Consider the following 27,764-nt stretch of genomic DNA (forward strand, 5'->3'; position numbering starts at 1 on the left):
GATTTTTAATTCTAATGATCAGAAATGGCATTACAGCAGGAATTTATGCAAATCCCATTGGTAACAAGATCATATGTGAGTGCTTGTGTCCTTACAACCTTAACAGTGGTGAGTTTTTTTTTTAAGTAACATTCACCATGAAGCACTAATTTAAATTAAGTTTTAATTAGGATTTAGTATAATTTAGTTGTTTCTTTCTGAAAAGTTCTATAAAGTTTTTGAATGTTTTAAGAGAAAAATAATATTTTCCATCAGTTTTTAAAGCCTTTATTTATATAAAATTTATCCTTCTTCAAGTAAATACCACAAATAAGAGTTGTATAAAAAGTTTATTTATTTTTATTTTACATGACTGATTTAGAACCTATTGTAGTTTTTAATTTTTAGCCTTAATTAATTTTAGTAGGGGTAGGAACTGCAGCACATTTTTTGGTCATGTTGTAAAATTCACATTTCGACATATGATTTTATTGTGTTTTGGCTTCATTAAGAAGAGTTGAGCAAAAAAAAAAATGCTGCTTAAAAATAATATATTTTTTGACTTAAATAGTAATAAAATCACTTTTTTTTGTCCTAGACTTTTAATTTATATCTTTAATGAAAGCTTATACCTAAAGACATATATTTAAAGACATTTTAACTGCTTTTAATGTATTTTGACGTCATAATAACACAAAATATGCAAATTTTGTCTGTAAAATATTGGAAAATTAAAAAGCATAGCTTGTTGTTTAATCTAATTAAAAAAAATTATTCCATAATAAAACTTTGTAGGTATACTCACTTACGTTTAGAATTTAGGAGATGTGGTATGTTTATTAGCAGGATATTTGATGTCATAATTCATTTAGCTATAAGTGTTTAAAAAAAACCTTAAATGAGTATTCAATTTGCATTATAACAAATAAACAAAATATTCAAAAGTTAAATTTACTTTAGGCAAGATAATGTTGTATGGCATTAAACATTAAGTTAATAATTGCAAAATAAAGAACATTGCAAAATAAAATGAACATTGTACTGTATCATTTAGTATTAACACTTAAGATTACTGCAAAACGACTAACACTTTTAAAAATGATAGTATAAAATCTAACAGTCACATGATTGATAAAATTTAATGGACTATCTGTTTGAAATAATTAGGTAAACATAATACCCATAAAGATACAAAAATAATGTCCTTTAACTTTATGTTAACGACATCATTTCTACTAAAAATCTATTTGGATATGATTTCAGTGAAAAAGTTATAGATCTTTTATAAGAATCATTCTATTCTCCATTAATTTTACAATCTAGAATAAAATCTATGTGCAAGTTCAGCAAATCACGTTTAGGTGAGTGTTTCCACTTCGAATTATTTTCATCTTGAACTATCATGAAGTTGTCCATCTTGTAAGTCCCATCATCATTTTTACCTTCACTAATTAATGTGACACAATAATGCCCTGTCACATTATCTTCATTTTTTTTAAATATTGGGGGAAGAATCCCCTACAATTGATCATGCATTGGTGTTTGTTGGTAAAGAACACAGAGAGCACTTATCATCTTCTGCAACAAGAGCACATAAGTTTAAAAATATTTTCTTGTAGTAATTACCATTTACTTCAAATAGTTCTGGATTGTATAACACTTCAGATTAGTGTGACTCTCTAAAGTAAATTAACTCATTACGACCATTACCTTCATTTTGATAAAGATGAGATTAAAAAATAGTACACAGCTCTTCCATGCTCACTACAGGCCTATCCCGACTTTTAAACAGTTTGAGATGTTTCTGCACGTACTGATCCCTTTTCTTCTTTTTTTTTCTTTTATCTGTTTGAGCTTTAATTTTTTTTGTTCTGCTACCCACCTTTGCTCCATCTCATTCAGAAATTTTACAACTTTATAAAAAAAGTTTTCATGTTTAGTTTGAAAAGAATCAGATGTAAGTAATTTACATTCAGTTTTTTTTCCTTTTGCTGTGAAGCGTTGATTCCTAAACTATACCACTGCTGCTTGCTTTCCAAATCCAGCAAAATAACTTTCAGATTCTAGAATATTGGTTTTAAGCCCTGCCATTTTACATTAGTTTATAAGTTAAGCTTAGTAGCACGTGGTGGATTTGACAAACAAAACTTTATGAATCCAAAATCTCTACCTGTTTGACAATGAAAAACTTGGGCGGCATGGAGACACATCTTGTTAAGAGTTTTACAATACAACTCAGAAGTTTGCTTTACACCTTAATATGTGGGTAATGTACCACAGTGTCATCCAAAGCGTTCATTATTCCAATGCTGAGATCTTCATACAGCTTTTGAAATGCTTTGAAAAGGTCTTGTAAAGAGCTGATTGTTTCAGGCTTACACAATGATCACAAGCAAATAACTTTTGTTTTGAATATATCCGTAGAGGTTCCTTCAGTGTAAAGCTCTATTATGATTTATTGTTTTATTCTGAAAACATCTTTTTTGTTCACTGACTCCATACATTTGACGTTCAAAATAAAAGGAACTAAAAATAAAAACAGCAGAAGAATTTGCATTTGATATTAGAAAAAAGTACCATTTTACAGACAAAATTTGCATATTTCATGTTGTTATGAAATTATAATATTTCAACTGCTTTTGATATACTATGGCGTCTATAAAAAATACTTAATAATCAATATAAATCATCATATGAAATAGAAGGTCGATCCGTTTATGCGTTTTATATATATTTATTTTGTAATAAATACAAAATAAAATCAATTTTTAACGTATAAATTGATTTAATACCTACCCCTCACAAAAGCAATAAAAAATAAAGCAAGCTTTAAGCAAACTTTTTAAAACATAGGTTTATAAAAATACAAGAAAAATCATAAAATTTATATAAAAAATAAAATAAGCTCTTAAATCTTTTATTAAATAGAAATAAAGTACTATTGCAGACAGTCAAGTTTACAACATTAATTAAAGCATTTCAAAAAAATGGTATAAAACTATAAATTAAACTATTTAATTCTACTACTTAAAGGCATAGGGAGGTCCAACATTTTTTTACTAAAAATAACATTGGATCTTGTTTTAAAGCTTTAAGTACAAACTACAAGCCAGTTTTTATAGAATAAAAAAATCTTAAATAACTTTTGTGATATTTTTACAAATGTATGGACCGCAAATTTTTCAGGGTCAATTTTCTCCGAAATTTAAAAAATACTAAAAGTCTATCTTCTCTTTCATTTTTTGAGCAAGAGACCTCAAAATTTCAGGATACCTTTAATTTATAGCTTTAAGGACTTTGAATGTTGCAATTTAAACAGATAAAAAAATGTGATTTATTAAAAAAAGTTCTGCATTCATTTTTAAAAAATTTTAATAATAGACTTTCTGTGAAAATTTGAAGAAGATTGCTTTAAAAATGAACGAGGAGATAGATTTTAGTGAGATGGCCTTTTTTTCGTTTTTAGTTTGTGCTTTCCATTAGAAACCTATTGAGGTCACCGACTTCGATCGCTCATATCTCAAAAATTACTTTGAATTTTTTCAAGTGGTTAAAAATGTCTGATAGCTCAGATAAAACTCTAAAATAAGATCAACTTGTAAAAATCATGGTGCCCTTAATATGCAGTTAAGGTTTTTTTTTCCTTTTTTAGATTAATAACTAAATATGTGACAAATAATTAAATCTAATTTGTTATATAATATAATTTTTAGTGCAATAACTTGTAGTATAAGTTGCCTTGGTTGATTTAACAATAGAGTGATAGTAAACAAACTTAAAACAGTAAAAATTAAGTCTGAAAAATGAAAATATCTTTGTTTTGATTAGCTAAAAAACTCCGAGTTTTAAACCTACTCCTGAATGCTAGAAAAATATTTTCAACTATTTACTGAAAGTTATTAATCCAGCTTGTTATTGAACTATACAGATTATTATCTCTGTTAACTAATAGAAATAAAAACGTTTTCAATTTACTTAAACAAACTTGAACTATGTCAACAAAGTATTTTTTAGAAGTTTACTTAAACATAATTTTATTTAGTTCACATAGTACTTTGTTTATTTAGTATTGTAAGTCTTATGATTTCTTACATTATCTCTGACTGTTTGTATACATTCATTTTTACTGTTTTCAAAAAGTTAAAAAAAAAACTATCAAAATGACATTACCATAGTGAGAATACTGTATTTAAAACAATTATCAGTGCAGTAGTCATTTCATTTTTTCGAAATAAAATCGTACAAGGTGATTAAAAAAGTCAATAACTGATTTAATCTCTTTTTAAAACTCATAATAATCTTTTAAAGGTCAGTGTAGTTTTATAAGTTAGAGTTAGAAAATAAAAATTTAACTTAGAATTTATTATATCTAAAAAATGTTTTTTTTTTCATATTATAGTATTAAAGGTAAATTTTATGTATTTTTCAGGTTTTTGCCAATAACAATTTAAAACTTTTTTTTTTAAATTATATTAACAGATAAATCCAGGCAAGTTTTTAGTTATTCAGGCTATTTTTATGTTTAAGAAATGCTTTCTGTTAATGTTTTTTTTTTGTAGCAACTGGATATCCTTACTCCATATCAGTTATACTTTAATCCTGATCTTATATTCAACAAATTTCAGCTTTGGAGACTTGTAACTAACTTTTTGTATTTTGGAACTGTAGGATTTAGTTTTCTCTTTAACTTAATTTTCTTGTGAGTGAGTTTTTATACTTATAATATAAAAATATTGTTTAGTAACAAATAACTTGAGTACTTAAATCAACTTTGTATAATATTTTAAACTCATAAATAGAAGCTGTCAAATCTTATTTTGAATAAACTACATTTTCAATTGATTTTTTTATACCGTTTATCATCTTAAAAAGGTTTTTACTTCTTAATTTTTTAAATTCTAGAATCAATATTTTTAGTTACTTTTATTAACTTCTACTTTTAAGATTAAAAAATAATGTATAACATTTATAACTTACACACTTTTAATTATCTTTATATCAAATTAAATATGATAAATTTATTACAAAGTTGGTATATACTTATAATGCTCTATACTTTAAAAAAATAGAGCAAAGTATATATTTCATAAAACATACACTACTTTTAATTTTATATAAGCATATTAATAAAACAGATACTACTGTATTAAAACGAAATTAAAACTAAGATAAAAAGTTGAAGTAAATGTTAACATTGTGATTTTGTTGTTTTTTGTATTTACATCTTAATTTATACTGAGTTTGCACAACCTTATATAAATCCTCTAAGTCAGATTGTAACTTATTTTTTGAAATTAGCTACGCTCTAAAATAATTTAATTATTTTTAAAAATTAATGTTACACTTGTATAATTGATTTCGATTAGTAATTTTGTAAAATGTTTTGGTAGTTATTTCAAGCCTTGAAAATTTATATGTTTTTCTTTATTGTATTTAGTAAATGGTTCATACAACAGGTATAGATATTCACGCATGTTAGAAGAAGGATCTTTTAGAGGAAGAACTTCTGATTTTATTTTTATGTTTCTTTTTGGAAGTCTTCTTATGTCTGTAAGTTTTTTTTGTATTCAATGTTTTTTAAAGTAATTTCATTGTAACAAAATTTTGTAATTTTACACTTGGTATAACTTTCTACTAAAGCTGTTGGTAAATTCAAATGTTTAATTAAGATATACAAAATGTGTTTTGGTTTTACTAGAGATACCAGAGATGTACAGTTGATTTTAACAGTTATATCTGTTTTTTTCTTTCTTATACTTAAAAGTTAATATAATAAGCTAAGTGTCCTTACTCATTGTATGAATTATCTAGTTTGTCGGTTTGTTTGCAAATATGGTATTTCTCGGCCAAGCTTTCACACTTATGCTGGTTTATATTTGGTCGAGAAGAAATCCTAATGTCAGACTCAGCTTCTTCGGAGTAATGGTGTTTAGAGTAAGTTTCACTATTCTAAATAGATTTTCAAAGTATTTGATTTAAAAAAACTCGATTTGCTCAATAATAATATTTACTTGTTTATTTGAACTATTTTATTGGAAAAAAACTATTACATATATTACTACACAGGCACCTTACCTTCCTTGGGTTTTAATTGGTTTTTCACTTGTGCTTGGTAATCCAATACTTGTTGATGCTGTAGGTAGGTAAAACGATACTAGATGCTTAAATAGTTGATCAAAAATTCTCTTTAATTCAGAAATTTATAACTAAAAAGTATTAAAAAATTTTTGGCATCTTTTAAAGCTTATTAAAACAAATGCAACAGAATTGTGTTTGTAGTTTTGATTTATAGCTTAAGTTTAAGGTATTATAAAACATTTTATAATTAGTTTTTTTCTTTTTTAAAACAACTTAATTCATAAATTCAAAATTCGATTTCATTTATAGGCATAGGCTGTGGTCATGTATACTACTTTCTAGAAGATGTTTTTCCTGATCAACCAAGTGGTTTTAGAATTCTCAAAACTCCATATTTTCTGTTAGTTTTATAAAATCTTATTTCAAAATCCCTCCATAAAATATTGCAAAGTTGGCAACTTTAGAAATAGAAAATAGTTTGTTTCATCGATTAAATTTTTGATTATAAGATAGTTTTTATTTATAAAACAGTTATAATAGCCACTTGCAAAGTATTTGACTTGTAGAACTGACGTAAGTTTTTCTATTTTAAACTTATAACACAGTTCCATGAAGTTCTGAAAAAGTAAGTACTCCAAAAATAGAAAATAAGTAAAAGTATATTATGTGTGTGTGTGTTTTATAATTTAAACTATAAATATAAGTAAACTAATTAATAGCTATTACTAGTTTCGGTTAAAAGTTAAATATTTGTTTACCAATTCTTGTTTTCTTCGAACTGTTATAAAAAACATTACCATTTATATATAAATTGGTTTAGTTACGCAATTAAATGGGTAAGTGTCACGTTTGCACGAGGGAAAACTTTTGCACGGCGTCACTTTTGCACGGTCATCACTTTAGCACGAAGAGACATTTTTGCACGGCGACTCTTTTCAAGGTTGCCACACATTCAGGGAATTTTCAAGTTATAAAAAATCTCAGGGAAACTCAGGGAGTTGTGATTCTTTTTTCAACTCAGGGAAACTCAGGGCAGTTTTGATTTTTTCTAAAGATTTCAGGAAAATTTTAAGATTAAAAAAAAAGTTTTAGAGAAATTTTTTTTATCTAGATAATTAATGAGATATAGTTAATCCAGTTTCAAAATTTTGTTCAAAATAGTTAATTTTATTTATTTTTAAGTGCTTTTTAAAAATTTTTAAGCCTTGCAGCTAGTTTTTCAATATTCTTAGAATTAACGTTGTAGTTTTTTAATAAATAATAACATTTCTAAAAAAACAAGATTCATACCAGGGACAAAAAATTTAATTTATTTAGAAACTAGGATAAAAAAATTCTTTTAGTGTAAGTAAATTGACTTTTTTTTTTACTAAAAATAACATTGGATCTTATGAGAAAGCTTAAAGTACAAACTACAAGCCAGTATTTATAGAATTAAAAACTACTTATTAACTTTTGAGATATTGCAATTTTTATAAAAAGTTTCCGATACTAACGTATGGACCACAAGTTTTTCGAGGTCAATTTTCTCGGAAATTTTAACAATCATTAAAAACCTGTCTTCTCCTTCATTTTTTGAGATAGAGACCTCAAATTTTCAGAAAACGTTTATTTTATAGTTTAAAAGACTTTAAATGTTGGAATTTTAGAAATATCAAAAAATAAAATTTTTAGATAAAAAAAACAAAAAAATAGGTGGTTTTTTTAAATAAAATTTTTGTTATTCAAAATAAAAAAAATTCATGCATTCAATATTTTTAAAATTTAAAAATACACTTTTATAAAAAATTTGAAGAAGATTGCTTAAAAAATGAAGAAGGAGATAGATTTTTAGTGAAATGGTCATTTTTTGCGTTTTTAGTTTGCGCCTTCCATTAGGAACCTATTGAGGTCACCGACTTTGACCGCTCATATTTAAGAAAATACTTTGAGTTTTTTCAAGCGGTTAAAAATGTCTGATAGCTCAGATAAAACTCTATTAAATAAGATCAACTTGTAAAAATCAAGGTGGACCCCCCTATGCCCTTAACAATAGACTGGGCAGATGAATAATCATTAAATACATTAAAAATGACTCATCATTAATAGAGTTAAGGTGCTGCTAATAAAGTTAAACTATAAACTAAGCTAAATCTTAAAATTAAATCAACAGTTGATAAAAATTACTTATAAATTATGCAATTATAGTTTAGATAAAACTTTTTAAACTTTAATAAAAATTCTTTAAAATTTTTGCAAGAAACTAATTCATTTGGAAGCTTGTTCCATATTTCAACTGACCGATAAAAAAAGAATTCTGCCAAGCCTCATTATTTAAATATTGCAGCGGTTGAAGACTAATATGGTATATTTTCTTTGAACAGATTCTATATGGTTAATATCTTTTGTTAATAATTATGTTATAACCACTGACCGATGGCTCGGTCGTAGTTAGGTTAGGTAATTGCTTATTCTGGCTTTTCGCCTTAGTTTGTGACCGCGTCATGCGTTTTATGTCGTCCATCGATAAGCGTTTGGACAACATGAAATCTTAGTTGAATTATATATATAAATAATATTATAAAAACGTTCTAAAGCAGGGGTCGGCAAACTGCGGCCCGCGGGCCAAATGCGGCCCGCGTAGGGTAAATCTGCGGCCCGCGAGCACGTTATTTTTTTGAATGGAATGCGGCCCGCGAAAGAAATTTTTGTGGCCCGCGAGCACGTAAATGTGGCCCGCTGAGCAAAAACATATTTCAAGTTAATTTTTTTTTCGATAATTCGATTTAATTTGATTAGTTTGGTTTTAAGTCTCTGTACAACATTTTAAAATGATTAAAAGAAGTTACTGCTTTAGTTTAAAAATGTGAAAAAGACAGATTAGCATTCTAACAGGATATTTTTCTCAGTTTCATGATAACTTCTTTTTTACAACTGCAAGTAAATATCTGAAAAAGGAGTGTAAAGAGTGCTTAATTCAATTAGTTAGTTACATAATACCTATTTATTTAACAAACTAAATGCAAATGTTTTAATTTTTGTACAAAAGTAATGCACAGTTATTATCTAAAATGTCATTTCTTTATAGCTCAGGTATTCATTTTCAGTATTATCTATATCAAAGTTTCTTTTATAGATTTTTTATTTGTTAATGTTATATTTTAGTGTAAAAACATTAAAAATAAAATAGTAATAAGAAATGAGGTTTATTTGATTTTTGTTTCGACACATTATCATTTTTAGAAGTTTTCCTTGCACTTTAAATTAATTTCTATGCACAAAAACTTAAAAAGATGCTTATATTTTTAACCACCATTTAATACTTTAGTTAGTTTAAGTTTAGATTGTGCATAATTTTCTAACATTGTTGTTTCTATATGTAATATCTAAATTTTACTGACACATTTAAAACAATATATAAGACATAAAAATAGTTTTTGTCTGGTGTATATTTTCATTTTTAAAACATTGTTTTTGTCAAACTATTTTAGTTAAACTAACTAGTTAATTTTTATGCCTTGCATATCAATACACGCAATTGCTGTTTTTTGGACCTATTTAATATAAACTAGATTTAGGGATGGTAAATTTAATAAGTTTTTACATTGTTATTAAAATTTTTCAAATTCAAGCAAATAAACAACTAAACATTGACACACACTCAGACTATTTGAAGACTTCAAATCTCAAGCCAACTAAGTCATTTTACTAGTTTTTGGCTAGAATTGCTTTCTGTATACAAAGATATCAGGAATGTTTTTGTTGATTCAGGCTGGCTTTTTTGCTTGAAAGAATGGCAAATTAAGCTCATGATGTATGCTTTACTCAATCCACAGTGCTAGTTTGAGTTATAATATATGTCAAATTTTAAGTCTTGCAGCTGATATAATTCAAAGTATTATCTATATTATCGGTACATTTAAGTTTGAACAATCAGTGTTGCCAAAAAACTTGAATACCGAAAAAGCTTTGAATTTGAAAATTTGTGCTTAAAAACACTTAAACAAAACTTGAATTTAAGAAATTTTTAGAAAACTTGGAATCTAAAACAACTTTTACAAGAAAAGTAATGAAATTTCGATTTGACACAAAAACTTTAACAAAAGAAACATTTTTTATTAAAAATACATTAAAGTAGCTTAACAGTAATTTTTGATATTGATGCATTTTAAAAGACTTTTTTTAAACTTTATACTAAAAATAAAAGAAGGAATTGTACTTCCAAAAAGTTTTTATTGGTGCATTGCACCTTTACTTGAAGAATTTCACCAATTGTTGTGCTTCGCGTTGGAACTAAACCAAAAAGTTCTACTAAAATTTCAAAGTTAGTAAAAACATGTCTAATAAAAATTCTCAGATCAGCAATAGTTTTTCTATGAGTGTTCTCATGTTTACAGATTGATTAAAATCCTGATTTGATTTATTCGACTTTATAACCTTAATGCATTTCCTAAACACGACTTCTTGTAGCCACTGAAGAAATAAATAAAAAAATTTTATTACCGCCTACATAAATTCTTTAAAAAGTGTTCAATTATAAACGGTATCTCATTTTAAGTAATACATTTTACTACTTTATAACTTGCCTTAACAGTTTTTTTCTGATCATTCTGTAGTTACTGAAGATAATCATGTGCTTTGTTTGAACTAACTTTGGTGATTCGTTTTTTTATCGTTTCTGGCAGTATATCATTACTAACGTTTTTTTATTTTTGTAGCTCGTCATAAAATATTACAACAACTATTTTTAAATGCAATATTCTTGATGCAGATAAAGAATTGCTATAATGCTTTATAAAAAATAAGTTTTTCTACCTCGCTAATAACTCGATAAAGTTTTATACTTTTGTTAAATTTGTTTAAGAAACTTAATTTTCCATACCAGCTGACTTATATTTTTTTGGCATGTAATTTATGTACTTTGTTATTTCTTTATGTTGTGAACTTTGTTTTAACTGGGTTGCTACACAAATAGGCTATTTAAAAGCTTGAAAACTCAGGTATATGTGAAACTTTTATTTCAAACACTTTAAAGAAATCTTTTAGTTTTCAGAATAGTTTTTATGACTGTAGTGTAGTTTACTAATTGTAATTTTTTCTTATTTTCTTACACTTAGTGTACTTTTTGATAATGATGATATTTTAATTAGGTATTTAAGCTTGATTAACACCTATTTATTAGCTTTTTCAACTTTTAATAAACTTAGGCTGGTTTGATACAACTCAGACATTTTTGCTTTTTAAGAGGCAACCATGTAAAAGACTAATTACTAATAATATACTTTATTAAAGTATTCAAGAATTAATTATGTTAATGAATTTGTTCTAGTTTTCTGGAATACAAACAGGTATTAATTTTATTGAATTAACTAATTACTAAACTTTTTTATGAATGTAAACTATTTAACCCGAAAAAACTTTTTTTGAAGTAAATATTTTTAGAAATATGAAATAAGGGTTGATAATATAATAAATGTATAAATGTAACCCATAAATTGTATTTCAAGTTTGGTTTTTATAGAGAGGTAGGTTGTAAGTAAAATTACAAAAGTATAAAGTTTAACTTATTACGTGCTTATGAAAGTAAATAGTTTATTAATACTTAAGTATTTTAGTCATGTAAATTCTATTTTAATATATATTATTTTAAATAGGCATTTTATGTATAGCTAAAAGTCATTTAAGATAATAAGGTGAATAAAAGTAAAAATTTTTCTCTAGTGTGACTAAAACTAAAACCAAAAGATTATTCAAATGTCACTAAAACCAAAACTGCGGCCCGCAAAGACTTTGGAGACTTGAAATTTGGCCCGCAACGACCAACTACCTGCCGACCCCTGTTCTAAAGGAACGATCGATAACTTTAATGTATTGAGCTTACTAATAATCTAGTGTTTAGAAAACAACTTTAAGTGAATGGTGATTTTATATACATTTAAAAACAAAACACGACAATGTGATAAAGTAACGTGATGAAGTTCTACCACAACTGACTCGAGGTTTTCTTAAGCTTAGTGACTGTACGCTGGTTACGATTTACAAAACTCGAGCGATTCTACTATCCTTTGCAGCAATTCTATTCCCTTTGCCCGATCCGTCAACAACAACCCGCACAACAACCCAAACATCCTTTTAGCACACTAAGAAAAACTTATTTATTTTTTCTACTCTCTTCTCTACTTACTACGTCACGCGCAAAAGTCCTTTCTGTAATTTTCCACTTAAAACTTATTGACTCCTTTGATGTAATTTCCACTTAACTTATCTTTGACTCCTTCATTGTACTTCTAGAAACAAGTAGTAAACTACTACTTGTTATACTACCCTTCCTACCTTACTTAATTTCTTCTGAGATTTGTTTTTTTTTTCTTCTGAGTGCTAAAGTATTTGAAGTTTTTTCTCGTTCTAGCTTTTGAAACAAGTAGAAGCTACTACTTGTTATAATGTAGAACATATTGGTGTTTTATATTTTAACTTAGGACGAGTTTGAATGAGAAAAAACTTATTTAAGGCTGTTTATACCCGGAGACTGAAAGCTTTTTTATTCTTGAAAAGATTTAGTTGGTGCAATTTGGTAAACGTAATTAATATGGTGATTCCAGTTAAAATTATTGGCAATAAAAATCAAAGATCTTTAAACACTTTAGTTGAAGATAAGTTGATATTGTTTATATCAGAAACAAAAGTAAAGATAGTAGTGTTTTTTATATTTAGACCTTGACATTTACTAAGGTTTTAGGTTAATTTGATTTCCTTAAGCTAATCGTAAATTACATCTAAGGAATATTGTAAAGTTGTTTTCGATTGGTAAAACTTTTTTTTTTCATCTGCGAAGAGGCTAATGTTGCTGCTAACATCAACTTTTGAAGCTATATCATTTAGAAGCTCTTTAAACTAACTAACCAGACTGCTATAAATTTTGTATCGCAATATTTTTTTTTTGAAATGGAGAGACGGAGTCAAAAGCTTTTACTCTGTATAGATAGATTAGTAGACATATTGCTTAAAAAATACACCAACCAAGAGTGTTAGCAATCTAGTAATTGAAAACAGAATGTTTAGTTGGAGAGAAAACTAAATTGTTTAGGGAATATAAGGTTGTTTAAAATAAATGATCATTTGTTTTTATAGAAATTATATGTTGAAATATTCTGCCAGAGCTATTTTTGAAAGAAATTTTTTTGTTATTTGAAGGGTTGTATTTGCTACCTTTTTAGTGTATTGTTATTACAAATGAAATTATTATATTGTTCTACGTAAAACTGGAAATTAAAACTTAACATTAAATTATCATTAAAAAACTACCACATTTTATTCATTCAAAACAACTTGCGTTTAAAAGCAAGTATTATTTAAGTTGACAAAAAAAATTATTTAAAATTTATTTGAGAAAATAAAAATTAGCAACGTGCAAAAGTGAAGCTGAGTTCAAAATTGACTGATTGTTTAAAATTTTGGCAGTTCATAAGTATATCCGTGAAAATATAACGCCGTGCGAAAGTGACGCTTTAATCAAGCAGTTCCTCTATAAACCTTTTTTAAATCGTCTTAGATTGTGAACAGTGTGTTTTTGTGATAATTGCCACATATAAAAAAAAATCCAGCAATAACTCTAAGGTCTCCGTGCAGTTTGCATTGGGGTGGTTTTCAGAAATTTGAATGGTGCCAAAGTGAAAGTTTCTTCAAATCATCTTGAATTTTGCACATGGTGTTTTTGTGATATTTGCCAAATATAAAAAAAAATAGCTAAAAACTCAAAGGTTGTGTTTATAAGCACCCTACTGCAGTATAACCTCCCTACAGAAATTACTACTCGTCTTCATAAGGGACATAACACTCCAGTCCAAGATATTATAGCAGGAGCAGCAGACATTGTTATCAACTTTGAAAATGTAAAAATGTTTATTATTGTAAATCCCAATAAATATAAATCCCAAGTCTTAAATCCCAATAAATATAGTAGAAACAGGTACAATGATCATTGATTAACAGTAGGCGTACCATTTAAGCTATAGAAATCTTTCCAATAATGAATTTCGTGATTCCCTGGACTGTGTTGTGACCATTCCAACGTTGCCACTACGAATCAAGTAGAAGAAAAGCATGTTTATATTTCGGTGGTACAAAAAAAAATTATGTGTCACTTGCATAATGACCAAATAAGCTAGTGAGGTTTGAATATGTAGCAAACGGTGTAAGAAAGACGCTGAGCATTCTCGATTGGCCAGTATGGACTTATTGCGTACTTTTTGCTTTAAAGGTTGCAATCAAAGTTCTCGACTTAAAAAGGAGAATGATTCAATGATAAATTTTTAAAATTTTATTACAATACAATGTTTCACTCGTTTAAAAAAACGAGATCTTCAGTTGTTTAAAATCTGTAAAAATTTATGTGATAACAAGTAGGAAGACATTAGGCTAAACTTGAAATAAAAGAAGTTAAAAAGAAAAAATGTATAACAAAAAACTGATTAAAACTATAGTTTAAAGTTACTAGCGTATGATGATTTTAATGTTGCTAGGCTAAATTTAGGAAAATGCACGTTACTTAATAATTATACAATCTTAAAACTTAAACAAAAAAAATATATACAATAAAAAATAATTCTACTAACATTTAGTGGCCTTGTGAAATCTTTAGATAACTAACAAAGAAAAACATCTCTTTAACTAAATCTTTAAGTTAAGTTTACTCGTTTAAAAAAAAAGTTTGGCTATTGTATTATGACGTAATTATATATTGGTTTAAGTACTTGTACAAATTAAAATAGATCTTTTTTTATCAAAACGCTCTTAAGTTTTGAAATAAAGCTTCTTAAAGTGTATACAAGAACATATTAACTCGTTCCTTTTATTTAATGATGTTTCCCCGTCAGCGTTCGCTATTTCCATTTTTTCATAGGAGCAGGTCCTGCAGATTCTCTGCAGTTTCCTTATGTGTCCGATGTGGTGTAAAATTTCCCATTTGATGTTGTAGTTAGTGTTGTTGCGTTTTAGCTTCCAAATATATTTGGATAGTTCGGTTCCGTTCTCCTTGTAAATTTTTTATATCTCTTATGTGGTTATACCACCTTTTCTTGAAAGTTCCTCCTGTGCTTCCTACGTATTGCTTTAATTCTTTTTTCGTCGTGACCGTAGCTTTATAGATAACATTCTTAGTTAGGCATTTGTTTTTTAGCGGGCATAAGTTTTTGTTTCTACAATTACATAGTGACTCTTCTTTGTCGGTATTTTCAGTTTTTTCTGCCTTAATTAAAGTTTTTTTGTTGTGTCCTTGGATTAGCATTTTTATGTTACTCATGCAACTATACGCTAACTTACAGTTGCTTTTATTTATTAACTTGTTTAGACTGTTGTTCTGATTAAAATGCTTGTTGATTAATTCAAAAAACATTTTTCCTATGTTTGTTTTTACTGATTCGCAAAATGGTGGGTTGAAATAAATTATTTTTCTTGTTCTGTTTCTTTTCTTTTTTTGTTTGTTAAAATGTTCCTTATAAGTCAGTTTATGTTTAAAATTTGATTTGTCTAAAGCGTTTTGGTATGTGTATGCATTTTGATCAAAAATATTTTTGTTTTTAGATAATTTAATCAGTCTATTTTCTATCATTTCCGGTAAGTTCTTTTTAATAATTTTAGGATGGTTAGAGTTTCTATTAATGTATCTAATTTCTGTGTTTTCTTTTTTGTACGGTTTAAATAAGTTATTTGAAAGGTCCAATGTTATATCTAAAAAGTTGCATATAGTTGCACCGGTGTCTATCGTTATTTTAAAACCAATATCTCTGAATATTTTTATTGTTTTTTTCTTTTTATTTTCTAAATCTTGGTTGTTTTTTGGTTGGATAATTGCAAGGCCGTCGTCTCTATACAAACCGATCTCTTTAGTATCATAAAGAGATTCAAGCTTGCTCAATGCATATAGCCCGATCAAATCGCATAACTCGGCGCCGAAGAAGGAGCCCATGGGAACGTCGAATAGGTTGTTGTTATCTTTTTTGATCCAGGTTTTTTTGTTAAAAGTCAAAATTGTTTTGCAGGTGTGCTTAATTAATTTTATGTCCCTGTCTTCTATTATGGTGTATTTTTTTGCAAAGTTTATAGCGTTAGCTAAATGATTTTCAGTGATACTGGGGTAGAAATTCACAATATCGAAGTTTATAAAGCATTTTTTTGATTTATTTTGTACATTATTGAACCATTCGATTACTTCAAATGAGTTTTTCCACTGGACCAATCTTGACGCGTATCTTATTTTCGTCACAGCTCTTTCTAAGATGTTTTTGCTTATCCTCCCAAGCTCGTTTTTGTCTGGGTTTAATAGTCTGCACTCAACATTGAGGGGGAATTGTTTCTTGTGATCCTTTACTGTTATAAAGGCGTCCGAGGTTGAGAACTTGGTATTTTTTTGTTTTGTATTTTCTGTCGGTGATTAATTCTTGTGACTCGGTATTTATTTGTTCGATTAGGTTTTCGTTTGAAGTTTTGTAAGTTTTAGTTATGTTGTTAGTTAAGAGTTTCTTGTAGTTGCTTGGGTTTGTTTGGTATAGGTTTCTTGTTTTATCTGCGAAAAGGATAATTTTATTTTTAGTTAGTATCTGTTTTAAATCTTTTTGCAAAGCTTCTTGAAATTTGGACTTATATGCGGTAAACTTGATATTTTTTATAATATTAAAAAGGTCGCTTTCGAACGCTTTAAGTTCATCACAGGCTGGTGCTGATCTGGAACTTTTGTAAATGTCCTCTTCTTTGTGTTCATACTGGTCGTTGTTATCGCTGTTGTAGAAGAAAATCTTCCATCTAAGCCTGTTTATGAATTTTGTAGTTGCGTCGTACATTCTGGTTAGGTATTGCTTCTTGCTTGCTAACGGGATGTCTTTTAAGCTGTATTTAAATTCAATTTAGAATCTGCAGGACCTGCTCCTATGAAAAAATGGAAATAGCGAACGCTGACGGGGAAACATCATTAAATAAAAGGAACGAGTTAATATGTTCTTGTATACACTTTAAGAAGCTTTATTTCAAAACTTAAGAGCGTTTTGATAAAAAAAGATCTATTTTAATTTGTACAAGTACTTAAACCAATATATAATTACGTCATAATACAATAGCCAAACTTTTTTTTAAACGAGTAAACTTAACTTAAAGATTTAGTTAAAGAGATGTTTTTCTTTGTTAGTTATCTAAAGATTTCACAAGGCCACTAAATGTTAGTAGAATTATTTTTTATTGTATATATTTTTTTTGTTTAAGTTTTAAGATTGTATAATTATTAAGTAACGTGCATTTTCCTAAATTTAGCCTAGCAACATTAAAATCATCATACGCTAGTAACTTTAAACTATAGTTTTAATCAGTTTTTTGTTATACATTTTTTCTTTTTAACTTCTTTTATTTCAAGTTTAGCCTAATGTCTTCCTACTTGTTATCACATAAATTTTTACAGATTTTAAACAACTGAAGATCTCGTTTTTTTAAACGAGTGAAACATTGTATTGTAATAAATTTTTAAAAAATTTATCATTGAAGTATGGACTTATAATGACTTCTAGAAAGTTTTAACTTCTTTTTATGTGTTCACTTCCAGATCTTGTTTATTTAAGATTTTTACTTAAAGTTTTTCAAATTTAGCCATGATAAAATTATATTTAATAATTCTAGAATTTAATCTGTGATAAAAAATGTCTAACTTTTTCAAGTTTATCTAATTAAAGAACTTTGTTAATTCAAAAATAAGAAAGGGGTAGAGTTACGTATTTCTTCGTTTAAGAATTTAAAAATAGTAATATCAAAAATATTATATTGATTGCAATATAAACTTAAAACTTGGAAAATCCTGTTATTTGTCAATTTAGGTGTTTAATTTATAATTAGAATATCACTGGTTGAAAACACTATATTTCTAGTCAAAAGTCTGTGAGAAGGTGTAATCTTGAATTCAAAGAAATACAAACTTGTCTTAAACCAGCGGATTTTTGTCTGATTTATAATGGATGCATACAGGGTTGCCACTTAACCTGGAAACCTGGAATTTGAAAATTTAGGCAAAAAACAACCTGGAAAACCTTTAATTTTAACAATTTTCACATGTTCAGTAGTAAAATTTTGATTTGACTCTAAAAATCTATCATATATTAAAAAAAATTGTCATCAAAAATATTTTTTATTGAAAATTTATTTAAAGTAGCTTTACAGTATTTCAATGTTTTTATACTATTTAACACAGTCTCTTACCTTAAACCTAACTTTAAATTAAAAATATACCCAAAATTGTGTACTTTTAAAAACCTGGAAGAAATTTGGAAAACCTTGAAAAAAATTTGATAAAACGAGTGGCAACCCTGATGCATAGAAACTTCGTCTAAACACTTGTACTCCATTCGAAATTTTCCAACCCCACAATCTGCTACAAATGTATCAAGCAGGTTTGCTCTAACAAACCACAGAAATTCATGGCACATATTTGTTATTTTCTTAATTCAATATGTAAGTTTATGTTGACAGATAAATTTAACCAAGTATTTGATAAATCAAAAGAGATAATAATTGACGCAATAAGAATTGGTGTCTAGTTTTTTATATTTTGCAAACTAACTTGTCTCAGACAAGATCGGTTAAAGTAAGGTCTGGGCTATTTTATTTTAAAAAATACTGCAATTTTGTTAGCCAGTAATCAGACTGCTTTACCAATGAAAATGACACTAGCAGGTTCAAGGTTTCCGAATGAAGCAGAAAATATCTAATGAAATACAAGGGGAGTTGATGCAATTGCTTGGTCCTTAGAGCAAACAAAGTATTTCTTTAAGGCTGAAAGGTTCTTGTGGTTATAAAAATTAAAGATAGTTAGCGCCTTAAACGAAATCCAGAACACACATGACTCTTTTAATTACATTACATGCCTAATAAAACTAATTCAGCTGCAAACGCAGCATCTCGTTATCCAACCTTGACAAACAAAATAAATTTACATTACATTTTTCTGTTGGACTAGTCAATTCTAATTTCTTCGTTGAGTAAAATAGTATGCCGTTCAATGGCATAACTTTGGAAGAAACTATGGAAAAAGTCTATTAATGACAAAGAGCTTTAAAGAGTATCTAGGTCAGCGGTTCTTAAGGGCATGGGGGGGTAAACACCCTTTTTTGGTTTTTGATCTCATTTTATACAGTTTTTACTAAGCTACAAGATGCTTTTTACAGCTTTAAAAAATTCAAAATAATTTTTGAGATATAGCCGGTCAAAGTCGGAGGCAACAACAGGTTCCTTATAGGAGGCCCAAACTAAAACGGCAAATAACTAGAAATCACTAAAAATCTATCTCCTCCTACGTTTTTTGAGATAACTTCCTCAAATTTTCAGGAAATGTTCCTTGCAGTATTTAAAAAATTCTGTCGGAACAGAATTTTCTAAATATATCAAGGAACATGTCCTGAAAGTTTGAGGTAGTTATCTCAATAAATGTAGGAGAAGATAGATTTTTAGTGAAATAGTCTATTTTTGCCGTTTAAGTTTGCGCCTCCCTTAAGGAACCTATTGTTGCCTCCGACTTTGACCGGCTATATCTAAATAAATATTTTGATTTTTTTAAATCTGTAAAAAGCATTTTGTAGCTTAGTAAAAACTATATAAAATAAGATCAAAAACCAAAAAAGGATGTTTACCCCCCCTATGCCCTTAACCTTTTTTTTCATATTTTAACCTTTTATGGAAGGTAATTTCAAGCTACTATCTAAGTCACTCATTTCATAACTATTATCACAATTAATTATTAGTTATTAACTGCTAAAATATATATAAAATTCTAGCAATAGCTGTGGTTAAGTTTTTAATCAACAAAGCAAATACAACATGCACTTAATAAGTTTAAAACAACTAATAACACAGAACAATCATAAGAAAACATAAATACTATTTAGTGTCAAATTTACAAATTAGTGTGGTACAAATCAAAAATAACAAAAGATATTTTTTCACTTAAAATATTTGCTTTAAATTTTTTAAATTTTGCTATGATAACATGTTATTTAATCATAACAGAGTCTAATTCTACTTTATACGATTTGACACATTGTGAATCCCCTTTAAATTTTGTTTCTTAAATGATTTAAGGGGTTGTAGAACTAGTTTGCTTAATGTAAAGTATTATTGTTTTTACTTATCGTTCATTAAATAAGATTAGATAAACTTCATTAATTAAAGACTTAAATGAGCGTAATAACTTTGTATTTTTGTATTAATAATCTTCGAATAAAATTTTGTTTTAGTTTATGAATAGAAGCTTAATAAAAATCTAAAACCTAAAAGTGCACAGATTTTATATGTTGTAAAATTATTTTCTCATTTAGCTTAGTTGTTATTAAGCAGAGTCCGGTCAAAAAATTTATCACGCCATTTATATAGTACTACTAAACGAATAAAAGATTAAGTTATAAATCGTGTAGTCGTTTTTTGTTTTAACAGCAAGCTAATTTTTGATCCCCGAGAAGATAACTCAAGTTTTGAAGTTGCACCAGACGACGAGCAACCAGGTGGTTTCCAGTGGCAACAAGAGAACGAAGAGGTCGTCGTTGAAGACAATTTGCACGAGGATTGATAACTTCAAATATTTTTGGTGGTTAGTTATTTCAACTCATCTATTGATAGGTTAAGAGCTAAAATCGCTTGTTTTGTTTTCTTAGCATTAAAAAAAGTCCTTATAATGATATGTGTTTTTGTTCTTACGATTCAGCTATAAAGTAATTAAAAATTGTTTTAAGACGTATTTTAGATTAGCTTGTGATGAAATGAATATATTTTGAATTATGACATCCATAAATATGCCTTTTTTCCATTTAGAATTATTAGTTTTATCAATAAATATAATTACTTATTATATATTAATTTGTTTTGTAAACATGTCTATTTTGCCTTACAATAACTTTTATTTTATTTTGTACCTGGGTACTTAGTCTTCAGTTCTACGAAGACAGCTAGTTCAAATAAACGCTTAAAACATTTAATCATAACAAAAACTAATTCAATTTTGTCGAAACTAAAACATAACTATATGAAATACAAAAACTATAAGTTCTGCGAATTAGGTACGCAATTGCTAGGTACAAACTGCCGGTATGTTACGCACTTTTTTGCCTAAAAACGCTGTGTTCAAAATACTTTTTTTTTGTATTAGAATTAAAAAAAAAACCGTGAAATATCAATACAAAAGCATTATATTAAAAAATAAGTTGCACTTTATTAAATTGAAATAGTTTCAAACTAGAGGAACCAGAAAATAACTTATGAAATTTTTAATTGTATATAAAATCCGATATTTAAAATAACCATGTTACAGTTTATTTATTTAAGGAAAATAACGAATAGTGCAATATTAATTTGCATACCCCATGATTATAACATTTGAATAAAAATACTCAACAAGTTATAAAAAATTCAGATAAATGAAAATAACGAACAGTAAAATTAACGTTTACATACCCAATTATTGTATCATAAAGTAAAAAGCGTATAAAAAAGGCGATATTAACTAAATTAAAGAACATTGCAATTGACACTTATTACCCTATGATTAAAACATAAATGTATAAAACGTATAAATGGTGTTAATAATGAAAACAAAAATTGCAATTGATTTAGAACTAAATGATTTTGAAAACATTTCTGTTAATATAACTTGACGTTCGGGTTTAGCAGACATTTTGTTGCTTTTTTTTTATTTTAGATATTTAAGCTAGTGTTTTAGAATAAACACAATTTAAAAAAGCATGATCAATATTTTCATAAAAATTTATTTATTTCAAATTAATCATTACATGATTATGTGTACTGTGTACATGATAATTAATGAACTTTACCCCAAGATCAACAACAACAGCATCCGAGACAACCTATGACCGGCTTCGTCCTAATTATGACTCATCAGGTAGGCATAGTCGCGTGAAACCGCTGGTGAGATCTAACCAAGCGGGGTTAAGTACAAAATACTGAAGCGACCGTTTGTGGGTAAAGTTTAAAAAATTGACACATCTAAATCATTCACAGCCCAACGTCTCAGACATTGTCAGCTTATTGTGAGATTATAGTATGTGCTCGTTTGATCAGTTTTAACCAGCAGTTATTACGGCCATCATCAACAGAGTTGAGGTGTTTTGCGCCATCAATAATAATTAATGCTTGGTTCGCTCAACAGCGGTTTCACGCGGCTATGCCTGCCTGATGAGTCCCAATTAGGACGAAACCGGTCGTAGGTTGACTCGGATGCTGTTGTTGTTGTTGATCTTGCGGTAAAGTTCATTAATTATAAATGATGGCGCGAAACATCTCAACTCTGTTGATGATTGCCGTAATAACTACTTTGTACATTGAAATACAAGATAGATTAGACAAGTTGTGGGATGATTATAAACTACATGCATAAATAAATACTTATTGTAAATATATAAATTAAATAAATACTAAATACATCTAATATTATTTCATTCAATATGTTATGTTTTTATGATGAAAATTTTTATTTTTGGTGGTTTTGCTTTTACTTGTAAACTTTACTGGCTTTTAACATGTTTGTATTAGGATTAATATAGTTAATTAAACACGAAAATTTCCTAAGTACGCACTGCCGGTTGGGTACCTAGGAAATTGCTGTGTTTAAAGGCGTACCTAGTTGGCAGGTTACTGTATGTATTTCTTTTTATAGTGATTAAACTAAGCTACTATTTTTAATGATGCTAAAACTTATAAAATGTTTAAAATAGTAGTTGTTAACAATGTTGGCAAATAAAGGATCCAAAAAGAAACCAAGTTCGTAGCAATATAACAACAACTAATTAATGAAAAGTGCTTAATTTATTTAAACTACCTATAACAAGAAAAACGTAATTAGTTTTTTAGAATTTTGAAAATTGTTGTTGCTAATTTGACATAAACTTTGTTTATATCAGGGGTGCTACTTAAACAGAGTAATCTTGCTAACAAAGCAGACAAAACATACATTTTAGAATAATTAAGGCATTTTTTGAAACTTTTGTTAGTTTAATTTTAATAACTTTGAGTTATTGTTATTTAAAAGTTATGTTATTATTTTTAGTTTAATAATATATAAGAAAAATATAATTCTTATTCTATTATATTTTATGTAACTATAACTAAAAAATGAGTTTGATTTTCGTTATTTTTTACATTAAAAAAAAAAATTTAAGCAGCAAAAGAAAAAAAAATAGTTTTAGAAAACTACCACTCTATACTAATTGTCTATTTACTTTTTGTTATAAAATTTTTATTTAGACTTTTTTAGTTAGTTCTAAAAAACCTTTCATTAAGCTCCATATTTTTTGAAAGATGTTTATTTTTTTTAAAAGTTGAAATAAACAAATCTCTATTTAAAGATTAGAGTGACTTGGACTCACTGTATTTGTTTAATTAAAAGAGTAGTTTTTAATGTTTTCAAATAAAGTAATTAATGTCCAGCTTTATTTATCGTGATTTTTTTTTTAATGATATTGTTTACTTTTGAGTTTTTTGAGTTTTAATGAATGTATTTTTCCTTCGGATTAAGTATTTTATTTTTCTTATGTTGTATTTTTTAACAATTTTTGTTACAAAACATTTTAATTAAACCAATATTGAGTGCCTTTTGACAAAAATTTATCACAATATATATACTAAGTTTTGAAATAGTTTATTTTAAACAAATTTTTTTGATACTTCAAAACTTTGGTTTTTATTTAAAAACTTTGCTAAGGTTGACTTAGTTTTGATCTTTTTTTGTTCTATATTTAGTTTTGAACAAATATTGAGATGTAATTTAGTTTGATAGAAATTAATTATAAGTTAATTAGTTTTGTTAATTGAAGTTACTGTATTTATGTAACTTAATGTTTTTTAAAAACGGTTATATAAAGTTATCAATTTAAAAACCTGCTGACTGATCCATATATATTAAGGCAGAGGTCGGCAGGCATTTGGTGGTCGCGGGTCAAATTTCGAAGTTAAAAATATTCTCGGACCGCAGTTGTAATTGTAGTATCTTCATAATAGACTTCATAAATCCCATGAAATATACCTAATACTTATTTATATCTTCACTTTAAAACCCAGGTTATCTAGTGTAAGTTTTAAGATTTCTTAATTCACGGCCACAATTTGCTTGTTTGCGGGCCGCAGGTGTTACATTTAATTTAATCATAATTAAAATAAAAACGTACTCGCTGGCCGCACTTTTAAAATTCAAGACCCTAGTATATTTTAAATATCCAGTTTTAGAAATTTCTGGTTTAGTGGACAGATTTACATGTTTCAAGGCCTCAATTTTACCTTTCTTGGGGCACAGTTTGCCGACCCCTTTTAATTTTCACCTTCCAAAAGAAAACTATTGAACTCACTAATTTTGACCCCTTGTACTTTTTCAGAATTTTGGAAATTTATCAAGAGGTAAATACTTTCTCTTAATTAAGATAAAATTCTTAAATAAAAAAACAACTTGTTAAAAACAAATTGGACCCCCTATGGTATTACTACAGGGATCGGCAAACTTCGACCGATGATAAATATTTTGAAATAATGTTTTCTAAGCTGTTGAATTGCCTTGAGAATTAAACTTTTATTTTGAGTAAAAATCTTAAGTAGTTAATCAGTAAACAGACGTGCTTAAGCACAGTAATAACATAGTAATAAAGAACATGAATATCTAATTGAAAATATAGCTTATATTCGTGTCTTAACCTGTCAAACATTATTAAATGACAGAGGCATACAAAACTTACACTATATTAGAATAGGGGGAATGTAATAGACTAGATACTATCGACAAATTTATGAAGTATATAAATATTAACTGCTCACAAACCTCTTAAATTGATAATGCCATCTGTTTACAGAAGAAGCCTTAGTACCTTCAACATTGGTAATAATAATTCGTAGTGATAAAAAACATTTGCCTGAAAAGCACCCTGTTTAGTAGTGCACTCTATTAAATTTCGAAAGTTTACTATTTTTAACAATTTTATATACTCACGATGTAGTTTTTACTTCAAAATAAGTGTTTTATTACTTTTAACTTACATGTATTTTTATTAATGCATCAATCAAAAGCAAAGCTATTATTATTACTTGGTCAAACTTTTTAGATATGTTTGTTAATTAAACTTTGCTATACTTACTTTTACACCGTTGTCTAAAACAGTGGTCGGCACGCTATTTCGAATCCGTGAACCTTAAATCACAAAATTAAAATTCTATGCACCACAATTTGCATTCTTTAGCACCGCTAGTGTTTAAGAATATGTAAACACTTTTAATCGTTTTTTTACTAACAACCTTTAAATTAACCAGTTTACCCTTTAATAAACTTTAATATCGATGATCTAATTTTTACAACAACCAGATTTTTGGATTTAAAATTTAATAAGTAAGTTTGACACTATTACATGTTAACCCCTTTCGAGTCAGAAAATAAGCCTGAGTGACTAAAGACTGGACTTTGTACACTAGCTAATCTTAAAGAGTGGTATGTATAAGCAAAAACTAATTTAAATTACAATGAAAATTAGACATTTATAGATCTTGAATTATTTAAATATTAATAATTAATTACAAATTAAAAAAATTCAAGTAAAGTAACAGTTGAAAATTTTTAAAAGATATCAAAATAAACCCAAGATTTTTAATAAATGTATAACTAGTCTCAGTCAAGATGAGCTTTTGTAAATTTATTAAAACTAGCCTCAGTTTGGTCTAGGTTTTTCATGATCTAAAACTAGACTTAATTATTATTAGAGAGCTAAGTATGTGACAGTTTCTGATATTTTTGACCCTTGCTATACTTTAACTTTTTTATAAGTAAAACATATTTGAATTTTTTTGGCCTAACTAATTTTTTGTCAAATATCAGTTGATTAAGCTGATTAATATAGTGTTTTTAATGTAGCAAAACGCTTTTAAACAATAAGAGCTAATAAAATTAAACTTTAATAGAATACTAACCGTTTTATTTTGTTTTAAGAATGTATGAGATTTGCTCACTTTGGTTTTTCTTTGGGCGGTTAAGGGTGGAAGATTTTTACATAAGGTAACAGAATAGAGCTAGGAGAATACAAAAATGGTCGTTTTATTAACAACAAAATGGTCTATTAGATATCAAGGTTGAATATGTCTTAAATGTAGAAAGATTAAAAATAAACTTTAATTTACTTTCTGCGCGAAGAAAAAAATCATTTACCCCAAAAATAAGTTTCATGCACCCCAAAAGTCTCGTGCACCCTAAAAGAAATTTCATGTACACTAGTGTGCACCAGTGTACACCGTGCCGACCACTGGTCTAAAACATTTACTGGTACATTTTAAAAATACTAACACAGTTCTAAAATAGATTTGTAAATTCAGCTTCAATTTTCTTTCGAATTTAGAGAAAGTTTACTTTTTATTTTTTAGTTTAATTTTTAAACACATTAACTATACATTACAAAGCTCTAAATATTTATTAATAACAAAAGTGTTATTTAAAATCCTAAAAAAGGATTGGTTCATGCAAAAATAGAGCTTCGTGCTAAAATAAATACCGTTAAAACAAAAAACGCTTCGAGCAAAATGATGATATGAAAAAGTGTTGCATCGTGTTAAAGTGATGCTGTGCATAATTAACACTCCGTGCTAAACTGAAGTCGTGCAAATGCTACTCTCCGTGCTAAAGTGACGCCGTGAAAATCTGACCCGTTCCCTAAAAAATATTAGACTTGACATACGTCTTAGCCCTCAACTTAGTTAATTTACTATAAATTCTTAAGTCAGACAAAATGATAGATATTTACAATAATAAACTCCTGATTTTTCTTTCCGTTTTCAAAAAACTTTTGTTTGTTAAGTTTCCAATTTTATTGAAAGTTTGTGGCCTAATGATCCAAGTGTTATAATCGAACTTTTATGTCAGGGTTTCTAAAAGTTAGCCATGACAGATATTCAGAGGGTCACAATTTGAAACTTACACTAGATATTCTGGAGTTTATGATGAAGAGCAAAACAAGGTCTTAGGCGTTTTTTATGGTAGTTTTGAAACTTACACTAGGGGCCATAACTTTTTAGTTTCTTTAAAGGGGACCATTTGAAAAAAAGTTTTAGAAACCCTGCTTTTTGTAAACTTGAGCTTATTTTATGCCATACGAAAGTTCAGGCTTTAACTCTTCAGAGTTTTGCCGAGGTTTTCTTTTAAGTTTCTAGTAGAACATTTTTAAGTGTTAAATCCTTCGTTTAATTAGGTCAGTAGAAACAATATGACCATACACAGAAACAAACATAAAGTATTTAGTTTATTATTTGTTTTTTAGAGTTACGACCCTTGAAAGTTTCAAAATTTTGTTATTGAAAGTCCTGATTTTAAAGAATCTAGGCTGTATAAGTCTGATTGCGGGATTTGATTAAGTTTTTAATAATAATATTTATTAAGCTTTAATTTACTATAATTACAAAAAATTAAAGTTTTAGGTTAAAAATTTATTTTTTAAAACTGATGGAAAAAAGAAAGTTGTAACAATATTTAAATTTATTTAACAACTGAATATATTCTATGTTTCTTCAGGTTGCAAAGGCGGTTGAAGTATAAGCGTGAAGAAGAATTTCAGTTAACTAAAACTAAATTGTGCGATAAAAATTTCATTCATATTTATTTTCTTTTTTGTTTCTTTTGTAAATTAAATTTTCTAGCAAATTAAATTACAGTAGACAACTAATACTAAATCCAT

At 27.4% G+C, this 27,764-nt stretch overlaps 1 protein-coding gene across 1 annotated transcript; it reads left to right on the top strand.

Annotated features, from left to right (window-relative positions):
• Positions 1 to 27,764, top strand: LOC145847299 (derlin-2-like). The gene is made up of 8 exons (XM_082953553.1): positions 1 to 108; positions 4,539 to 4,678; positions 5,436 to 5,529; positions 5,791 to 5,913; positions 6,046 to 6,118; positions 6,367 to 6,457; positions 20,497 to 20,650; positions 27,602 to 27,764. The coding sequence occupies exons 1-7, from the start codon at positions 25 to 27 to the stop codon at positions 20,627 to 20,629; spliced, it is 738 nt and encodes a 245-aa protein (XP_082809679.1). The 5' UTR covers positions 1 to 24; the 3' UTR covers positions 20,630 to 20,650; positions 27,602 to 27,764.

This window comes from Thalia democratica, unplaced genomic scaffold (genome assembly GCF_965202585.1).
Source record: "Thalia democratica unplaced genomic scaffold, ktThaDemo2.hap1.1 HAP1_SCAFFOLD_871, whole genome shotgun sequence".
Classification (NCBI taxonomy): Eukaryota; Metazoa; Chordata; class Thaliacea; order Salpida; family Salpidae; genus Thalia; species Thalia democratica.